This window comes from Rhea americana, unplaced genomic scaffold (genome assembly GCF_003343005.1).
Source record: "Rhea americana isolate MKP2758 unplaced genomic scaffold, rheAme1 scaffold_484, whole genome shotgun sequence".
NCBI classification, from domain to species: Eukaryota; Metazoa; Chordata; class Aves; order Rheiformes; family Rheidae; genus Rhea; species Rhea americana.
In genome coordinates this window covers 78304-87765 of record NW_028186628.1, presented here as the reverse complement: position 1 = coordinate 87765, position 9462 = coordinate 78304, and the positions used below count along the sequence as shown (strand labels likewise).

The window sequence follows — 9462 nt, the reverse complement described above, 5'->3', positions numbered from 1 at the left end:
CCCCCCGTCGGGGTCCCCCCAAGCTCTCTCCCTCCTCCCAGGGGTCCCTGAGGCCCACGGGGGGGCGGCTCTTGGGGGCGCCCGGGGCTTTGGGGTGCCCTCTCGGCGCCCACGGGGGACAGTGACGGGCAGGTGGACACCCCTCGCGGCCCTGCGAGCCCTCAGGGCCTGCCCGGACGGGGCGCAGCGGGGACGTGAGCCCCAGGCCTTGGAGGCGGCACGGCCTGGGGAGCCGGGGTGGATCCGGACCCTTGGCTGGAGCGACCAGGGTTCCCTCGGCTCCTGTTATTCAATCCTGCTCAGTACCTTGGCTGTGGCCATCAGCTGGCAGTTGTCAGGCCCGAGCTGCTTATTTACTGCCTGCCAGGAGAGCCCCGATGCCGGCAGGACGCGAGCAAGGGGCAGGGCTGCGAGGACGGAGGCGGCGGAGCGCTTCCCTGTGTCCCCTCCTGGTGCCCGCGGCACCCGCAGCCCCTAAGTCGCAAGATAAACACGTCCACACCCTGAGCWGGGCTTATCTGCTCCCAGCACGTTGCCTCCCGCAATGGTAGGGGGAGAAAGCGGCGTCGCAACAGCAGCAAGGAGCTGCAGGCAGCAGCCCCAAGTCAGGCCCAGGCCCTCTCTTGGAGCCCTTTGCCCCAGAGAATGCAGTTGCTTTATAAAATGGGGAAACAGGCAGAGTTGGGCAAGCAGGGTGCAGGGTAACTCGGCGGGGTGGCTACAGATCCAGCAATGAGAGCAGAGATAAAAGCCCTTCCGCTTTGATCAGGTTTTTGATGTAGAGGCAGCTGAAGAAGGGGCAGCGGTGGGAACTGGCGTCCTGAGGCTGGTGTGGGCCGTGAGGGAGGGACTGGCAGGGTGACGGGCCGGGGACTCACAGCTTTCTCCTCTCCCAGCTCATCAACAGCGAGGAAGATGGTGAAGGAAACCGGGTACTACGACCTGCTGGGTGTCAGGCCAGGGGCCACCTTGGATGAGATCAAGCGGGCGTATCGGCGCCTGGCGCTCCGATACCACCCCGACAAGAACCCCAGCGAGGGCGAGCGGGTAGGTACCACGGCGCCGGCACCGCCCCAGGTCACCTGGCCCCGCTCACCCTCCTCTTCCTCTCCTCCCCAGTTCAAGCAGATCTCCCAAGCCTACGAGGTGCTGTCAGACTCCCACAAACGGGCGCTGTATGACCGCGGCGGGGAGCGGGCCATGAAGGAAGGCGGCCTGGGCAGCCGAGGAGGGGGCGGCGGATTCGGCTCGCCCATGGACATCTTTGACCTCTTCTTTGGCGGCGGAGTGCGGATGCGYGGCCGAGGCGACAGACGAGGTACTTGCCCGGCGTTGGGGCCGAGGACCCTGGGTGCTGCCTGCTGGAGCTGGGGTGACAGGGAGAGCAGAAAAGGGGTGGGATCAGCTCGCCTTGCACAGCGGTGTAAATCGCTCCTGACTCAGGGCAGCAGGATCCAGTTGGTGGCCCGTGGGCCACCTCCATCCCGCCGTGCACAGCCTGGCGTGGTTCTTCGTCATCCTCTTCATTACTCTATCTGCCTGCCCCTCTTCAAAGGGCCTGTCCTTGTCCCAGCCTTCCCCCYGCCATCGCCAGGGCCAGCAGTGACTCAGTGCTGCGTTGCCCTCGGCTCCCCGCGAGCCCCGGGGGAGGCTGGGGCAAGACGCAGGGTGTGCAGGGCTGCACCCCTGACTGTACAGATGCTTTTGGCCTGGGTCATGGGAGAGGTTGGCCTGGTGACTCTGCCGCGGCTGTTGTTGCTGAAGTGGTTTGATTTAATAGCAGGGTAATTAGGGAGCAAACGAGAGCGTCCCAGCGACTCCAGATAAAGTCTCTTGAGCTGGGCTGAGGTGATAAGCCGCCCCAGCCCTGCTGAAACCTGGGAAGGGCTTGCGGCCCTCACAGAGGGCTGAGTGGATGGGCCCCAGGGAAAGGAGCCGTTCCCAACCCACGCTGGGCACCTGGGGCTGTCCTGAGCTCTGGGGAAGCTGGCAGGATCCAGCCTGCTGGAGGGCTCTTCCAAGCTCAGCTTAAAATCATTTCTGTTCCTCCTGTTGTCCCCGTCCCTAGGATTAAGCAGTGCTGGCTCCAGAGGGAAGCTGTCCAGTCAGCGTTCTCAAAGGAGAACTGTGGATGCAGAGCCCGGCTGAGCTGTGCTTGGAGGCCCACTGTAGCCCAGGGGCCTTCACTGGGAGGGAAGAGCGGAAGCCAAAGCTGCAGCCTTGTAATCAGGCAAATCCACTGTGCGACGGCCAAAGAGCCATCGCGTTCTTCTCGGGAGCCGGTTGCAGCCGAGGCAGCAGTGGTGCAGGGTCCTCGTGGGGGTCGCGTGCAGCAGGGTGCTGAGCTGGGCTCTCCCCTCTGTCCGATCAGGGAAGACCGTGGTGCACCAGCTCTCCGTGTCACTGGAAGACCTCTACAACGGCACCACCCGGAAGCTGTCCTTGCAGAAGAACATCATCTGCAGGAAGTGTGGAGGTGAGGCGCAGCCTCGCGCCGGAGGGACTGGACAGCAGGACGCTTGGGATCCTTTCCCAGCGCAGGGAGGGAGCTGGGATCAAAGCCTTGTTCCCCTTCTGCTGCATCTCGGGCACTCACCTCTGCCACTCTTYGCCCGCAGGCTCTGGGGTCCGGGAAGGTGCCCAGAGGAGATGTCCYAAGTGCCATGGCTCAGGCATGGAAGTCCGCATCCACCAGCTGGGGCCCAGCATGATCCAGCAGATCCAGACGGTGTGCTCCCAGTGCCAGGGCCAGGGCGAGTGGATCCGGCCCCGGGACTGCTGCCTCACCTGCAACGGCCGCAAGGTCGTCCGAGAGAAGAAGATCCTCAGCGTACACCTGGACAAAGGTGAGACAGGGCTGCCTCGGCAGGCTGGCAGCTTGTGAGGCTGCACAGGCCAGTGTTTGCCTCTGAAACAGCCCCCACATGCTGCCCCAGAGCCAGAAGCAACCCCAGGCCCTAAGCTCTCCCTGGGCATCCTGCAGGCATGAAGGACGGGCAGAAGATCACGTTCCACGAGGAAGGGGACCAAGTACCTGGCTTGGAGCCAGGGGATATCATCATCGTCTTGGACCAGAAGGAGCACCCAGTTTTCCGGCGCAGCGGTGATGACCTCATCGTCAAGAGGGAGATCAGCCTGGCAGATGCCCTGTGCGGCTGCCGACAGGTCATCCGCACCCTGGACAACAGGACTCTGCTCATCACCTCGCAGCCAGGTGGGACGGCTGTTGGGGGCCACCAGAATGGCTGGGTCCCTCATGCTGGGCAGAGAGGTCTGGGGAACTGGGTTCTGACACCGAACCGAGGAAGGAAGCAGGAGCGTGGTTAGAGTTGAGGAGGTTGGGCTGAGAAATTGCAAAGCTCCTGATGCCAGGAGCGGTGGAGGCGTAGTGCTTAGAGCTGTGGTGTGCAGAACTTCTGAGTCCTGCTCCCAGCTGCCTCCTTGCTCTGTGGGTGTGTGACTCTTCCTCCCTTTTTGATCCAGATCTCCACAAGTTGGGGTGGGTTATGGGAAACGTCCCAGTTCACACTTTGATGCTTCTGGGCTTGCTGCTTTGGAGGCAGTGCCAGGAAGAAGCCAGGGTGATGCCRAGAGGTCTTGGGCCAGGGCAAAGTCCTGCAGAGTGAGATCATGCTATCCTCCCGTCTCAGGTGACGTCATCCGACCTGGGGACCTGAAGTGTGTCCCCAACGAGGGCATGCCCGTCTACAGGAGCCCCTTCCAAAAGGGCAAACTCATCCTGCAGTTCCAGGTAAGGAGTCTCTGGCTCTGGTGTCTGACCACTGGCTGATCCTTGTCCCAGCCGTGGCCCTCTGTGCCCCATCTCACATCTCTGTATCTTCTCTGTGGTTCCCAGGTGAAGTTCCCTGAGCCTGGCTGGCTCCCCACTGAGCGGCTGCGCCAGCTCCAGGCCTTCTTCCCACCCCAGGAGGAGGTGATGGCCACGGAGGACACAGAGGAGGTAGAGCTCAGTGACTACACATCCCACAGCGGGTCAGGCCAGCGACCCTACACTGGTGAAGCCTACCACGAAGACGACTTTGAGGATGGCACACGCCAACACGTCCAGTGCCAGACCTCGTAGCCGGGGGCCTGCAGCCCCCACGAGTGGCAGCTGAGCTTCTCCCCTGGAGGGGCAAAGGAGCGGGGCAGCTCAGCGGGGAAGGGGGCTTGGAGAGCCGTGAAGTTCAGGGATGTACATAGGTCACCTTTCCGACAGCACTTAGCCTCCCTCATGCTCCCAAGGAGCCGGCGGTGGTGCTGCCTCTGGGTTTGGGGTGTCCCCTCCCCATGGAGGGGTCGCGCTCGAGGGCAAGGGGAGCGCAGGCAGGGCTTGGTGGGGTCAGGATGCAGCTTGCGTAGATGGGTCCGGTCGCAGTTAGGCAAAGCGGCAGCTAATGCCWGCCCACCCGTGCTGGAAGAGGGGCTCAGCACCGTTCATCACCGGCCCCTGGGGATGTCCGCGCCTTTCCCACCTGCTCCAGCCTCCACCTTTTCCTGGGAAAGGTGCTGCGGTGCTCCCTGCAGGACTTCACTGTCCACTCCCATGAAGATGGGTGCTGTTTGCCTCAGCAGTGGGGAGGGGGCCAGGGCCAGGGCCCTTTTCACCTGCTCTTGAATGGGGGAAATCGCCACGTGGGCTCTGGTTGGTGACACGAGGCTCCGGTTGTGCATGCTGGCAGGAGGGAGCTGAACTCCAACAAGGCTCTGCCACCCTTGGCCTCTCCGGACACAGCCATCTTTCCCTGTCTGTGGCACTTACGGGAACTCTGCCGGGCRCGCGCTCCCCGAAGGGGACGCGGCATCTGCCGTGGGCGCCCCAGACGCCAGCCCTCCCCGCAGGCTGCGAGCCGCGTGAGGCGGGGGGCTAGCAGCTGGGTCCAGGTGGCGTTGGCAGCCCAAGCTGGGCGCGTGTCGTGCACCGCAACGGGCTGTTGGGCAGCTCTGCGCCGGGACTGATGACCAAGCCAAGCGCCTCGGTTTCCCCATCGGCGAGGGCCGGGCCCAGGGGAGCGAAACCCCCTCGTGCCTCTGCGAAAGCAGCTGCCTCGCCGAGCAGCAGCGTCGCAGAGCGTTTCGGCACACCGCCGCCTCCGGTGCCGGGAAGGGAGAGCCCGTGCGGTGCTACGGCGCGGGCGGCCCTTGCGTGGCTGCAGCAGCCCCTGCCCGCCGACGGCGCTGCCCTGGGCGCAGCTTCCCACGTCTTCCTGCGAGAGCCGCTGGCAGAGCCGGCCGCTCCGGACGGCGCCCAGGAGCGGGGAGGATGGGGCTGGCGCGAAGCGGGCGTTCGCAGCGGCCGCGCCGTGGCCTCCTGCGGGCATCGCTGGCTGGAGGACGTAGCCGGTTCGGGGACAGCAGGGACTAGCCGTGCTCCTCTGCCCTGCCCTCCCCTTCGGCACCGGGGAAGGGCCCGTGCTGTGCAGTTGGCATCCCCGGCTCCGCCTGGCGCTCCTCCGTCTGCGGATACGGGGTACGGACACCTCGAGGGCCTGAGTCCCGCCGCGGGGCTTGGCATGGCCAGCACCGGGCCTGTCTGTCTAACTTGCTTTGTCCGTTTTCTTTCTTTGCTGAAGCCTAGGTTAGGTCCTGGGGAGCGGAGGGGAATTTTCTCTTTGCACAGAACAGAAGGGGGTGGGGGGGAAGACCCGTCCCTATAATTTATTTTTGGAAGAATTTTAAATCTCTTTTTTTTTTTTGGGGGGGGGGGGGACACTTTTTATGCGGCATTAAAAGCAGTCCCAAGTCCCAGTTGCCTCATCTGCTTTATTCCTGCTCTATCCGATCCAGGCCGCCCGGAGGCCAAGCCCCGGTGCCCGTGCCCCCACCCCGCACCGGTGGCTCAGCCCTGGAGAGGAGATGCTTGACCCTGGCTCCAGGCCCTGCTCCTCCCCGGAGCCGGGCTCCCTCCCTGCCCCGTCAGCACCTTCCCGCGTCCCCTGGGCTCCCTTTGAAGTCGCCCAGCCCTTTGCCAGCAAGTTCGCGCACCCCGGCAGCCCGGATCCTTCCCACAGCCGCGGCGGCAGCGCCCTCGATTTCCCCCCCGCCACTCTGTAATTACCGCGGCCGCCTGCCCGGCCGCTCGCTCCAGTCCCGGCGCCCCGGGGAGCGAGCACGGAGGGGTGCAGTGGACCGGGACGCCGAGGCGCGGGGAGCCGGCGCGGCCCGGCGGTGACGGCGAGGCGGCAGCGGGGCAGGAGGCGCCTGCCCCTCCGGAGAGCTGGCGCGAGGGGCAAGCGGCCCCTCAAGGTCGCTGGCCCCCCCGGCGGCGCGGCCGGGACGGCGCTGTGCCCCCCACCCCGCCCCCGGCGCAGCCCGCCCGGACCCCGCAGCCGGCAGATGTCAGCAGCCGCCCGGGCAGGCGCGCGCGGTGCCGCGCCGTCTGGCCRCCCTAACCCCGTCCGGTGCAGCCGGGTGCCGCGGCCCCAGTTTTGGGGTGGGGGGCAGAGGAGGGGGGCAGCTGCTTTGCCCCCAGAGCTCGCCCGCCCACAGCACTCTGGGGTGCATCTGCCCCTCTGCCCCGTCTCGCTGACACCGCTCCGAGCCCCCAGACYCTTTTGCCCCATCGTGGCCTCTCCAGCCCCTATGCAAACTGCGACCCCCCTCCCAGGGGGATGAAAACATCCAGGCTCCAGCCTCGTTCCTCCCCCCCCCCCCCCACCTGCATCCCCTAAAACGCGCCATCCCCCCCCTGTTCGTGCACGGGGGACCCGCCACCCCGGTGCCTGCCGCCCCCCCCCCCGCCCCAGCCTGCAGCCCGCGCCAGATGCAGCTGGAAGAGGAGAGAGAAAGGAGGAGGAGGAGGAGGAGGAGGGGGGGGGGGGGCGCCTCCGGGTCTCTCCGGGCAGGAGAACAAAGCTGGCCCGCTGCCAGGGCCGCCGAGGCGGAGGGTCGGCTTCCCCGGCCCACCGCCGCTCCGGCCCCCGCGCCGGCAGCCCCGGCGCACGCGCGGGGACGTCCCGCTCCGCTCCCCTCCCGGCCCGGAGGGGCCCAGGCGTCCGGCGCAGCCGGGCTCGGGTCACCCGGGGGCCCCCGCTGCGGAGAGCAGCAGCTCAGCAGGGCTGTAGCATCCCCGGGGCCGCGCGGCGGCCTGGACCGCGGGGCAGGGCCGTGCCGCAGCCGTTGCGCAGCCGGGCGCTGGAGCCGGGCCAGGGCGCTGACTCAGCCCGACGCCGCCCGCCTTGTGCAACGCCCCGGCTCCCGGGCGTCCTCGGAGCGCGGAAGGAAAGTGCCCGGAAAGCCCTTTCCATGGCCGAACGCTGCAACGGGCCGGGGAAGGGGGATGYGGTGCGGAGCCTTCGCCTCCGCCCGGCGATGCTCGCGCTGGAGCCGCTGCCGCACAAACAGCCCCAGCGCATCCCGGCCCGGCTTTTCCCGGGGCGGGGAGCGCACCAGGCTCGGCAGCTTCGCATCCCGGGGCCGTTTCATCCCTCCCCTGCGAGCACCCACGGGGGCTGCGGCTCCCCCCCCCCCAGGCTGGCTCAGCCCCGTCTGCCCTCCCCGAGCTGGGAGCCCCCTCCTCGCCCAAGCATCCCGGGGACCGGCCCGGAGGAGGGAGGGGACGTTGAGGCTGGCCGTGTCCCCCCAAATCCTCCAGCCCCCGGGGATTTGCTGTCCCTGGGAGCAGAACAAGTGCATCCCGTGTGTTGGGGACCTCTCTGTGCACCGGGGTTTGCAGGCACTTGGGGAAAAGCGGCCCGGAGAGATGCACCCCGGGGGACCCCGATGGGGCGCAGGCGCCTCTCACCACGATTTGAGGATGGGCGAAGCCCAGCCCCATCCCCACTGGTGTCCCCAAGGCTCCCGGGGCCATGCTGGGAGCGAGCGGCCACATCCCCATCCCRCCTCACTCCCGGCCCCTCACCCCAGCCTTCACTCCCAGAAAATTAATGGAAACCGCATGGGGAGGGGGGGGCRAACCCCGCCGAGGGGGTCGTGCATCCGTCGGCGGCGGCCCCCGCACCCGGCAGCCCCCAGCGCCGTTCCCAGCCGGCCGCGCCGAGCGGGGCTTTGTCCCCGGCACATGAAAGGCGCCGGGGCAGCGGGGCCGGCCGAGGGCCATGGAGGTCACCGGGGAGGATTAGTGCCGGATTAGAGGCGCCTGGGGCACCCGGGGGCACCCGGAGCCACCCACGCAGCACGGCGCGTCCCCCCCACCTCCCCGGGCTGCCCCGCCGGGATGCCACGGGCCGCCGTGCAAACCCTGCACGGGGTCCCGGCCCCGAAACGGCGAGGGGGCCCCGAGGGTCCCCGGCACGTCCGCACACGCCCAGCCCTGCTCCGCAGGTGCCCCCCACCCCCAGGCCCAGATGTGCCCCTCTGCCGGCTCCGCTTTCGCCCCCTCTCCGGTGCGGAAGAGAGACAAATTGGAGCCGTCCCCAGGGCAGCCGGGAGAAAGAGGATATTTCTCCGAATGGGAAAACCAGGAGAGGTGAAGGTTAGCRGCGAGCGCCTGCTTTTCATTAGGAGCTGCTGGAAGCGCCTCGCTGCTTTTGCAAGGTCTCGCGGCGAAGAGGCAGGAGGTTCGGCGAAAAGCAGAGGGGCGGGAAAGGGCCCCCGGCGGCGGGCAGGGCCGGCGCGGGCGTCCGCGGAGCCTCCAGCTGCAGAGCCCAGGGCTCTCCCAGCTCGCTGCCTCCCCCAGCCCTCCGCTTTCTCCCCCCTGAAAGGAGCTGGAATTGCACCCTTCCTGGCATTTTCCGGGATGGGAAACGCCATTGACCCTGGAGCATCCCTGAGTCATGTCCCCGCACTCACCCAGCCAGCGGTGCTGGGCAGGCTGAGCCCCCCCCAGGAGCCGGAGCAAAGCTCACCCCCCCCCCGGGGCAATTAATACCAGCTGCATGATTAAGTGCAATTAGCAGCTCCTGCAGTGCGGAGGGATGGATCCGCGCGCGTTGCCCGGAGCGCTGCCTGCGCCAGCTGCAAAGCCATTTGATCCCCCCGCTTGGAGCAGCCCGACCAGAGCCCCCGGCACCCACCAGGGAGCCGCGGCAATGGGGCAGCTCCCGGCACGACCCCCGAACCCCCCGGGCCTCGGCCCTCCCTGCCCCGCGGCTGGAGCCGGCGCTTCCCGCACCGGAGCCGGGCCGTGGAGCCCGGCTCGCCGCCACCGCCGCAGCGCGGGGGCTCCAGCCCCACGGGGGGGGGGCTCCGGCCCCAGCAGCCCTGCCGCGGGGGGGTCCTGCAGCGCTGCTGAGCCCCGTGAAATGCAGCCCTTTTCCAGGCGCCGGCTTTCCCAGAGCTCTCGGGTTTCTCCTCGGCGGCGGCTCTGGGGCGCTCCCAGGGACCACGGCTCGCGGCGGGGGCTCTGGAGAATTTTATTAAAAAGGGGGCGAGAGGGGGGAGGCGGAGGAGACGTTCCCAGAAGCGGGTCAGGGCTGCCGAGCCCCGGCGCTGCCGTGCTGCCGCCGGGCTGGAGCTGTTTGGTGTTGCAATAAAATATTAACAAATAAATACCAGGCAGGG

The 9462-nt window shown here is 67.5% G+C and overlaps 1 protein-coding gene across 4 annotated transcripts in view; it reads left to right on the top strand.

Annotated features, from left to right (window-relative positions):
• The window catches only part of LOC146588980 (dnaJ homolog subfamily A member 1-like), a 6050-nt gene extending 383 nt beyond the window's left edge, over window positions 1-5667 (top strand). Inside the window, exons 2-9 of one of the 4 annotated variants that reach the window (XM_085317017.1) lie at window positions 415-424; window positions 897-1047; window positions 1120-1318; window positions 2372-2476; window positions 2619-2846; window positions 2984-3214; window positions 3651-3751; window positions 3857-5667. In XM_085317017.1, the coding sequence (XP_085173143.1) occupies window positions 415-424; window positions 897-1047; window positions 1120-1318; window positions 2372-2476; window positions 2619-2846; window positions 2984-3214; window positions 3651-3751; window positions 3857-4084 (1253 nt within the window). In that variant the 3' untranslated portion in view covers window positions 4085-5667. The other 3 variants (XM_085317014.1, XM_085317015.1, XM_085317016.1) reach the window with 3 other exon arrangements.
• The last annotated feature ends 3795 nt before the right edge of the window (window positions 5668-9462 follow it).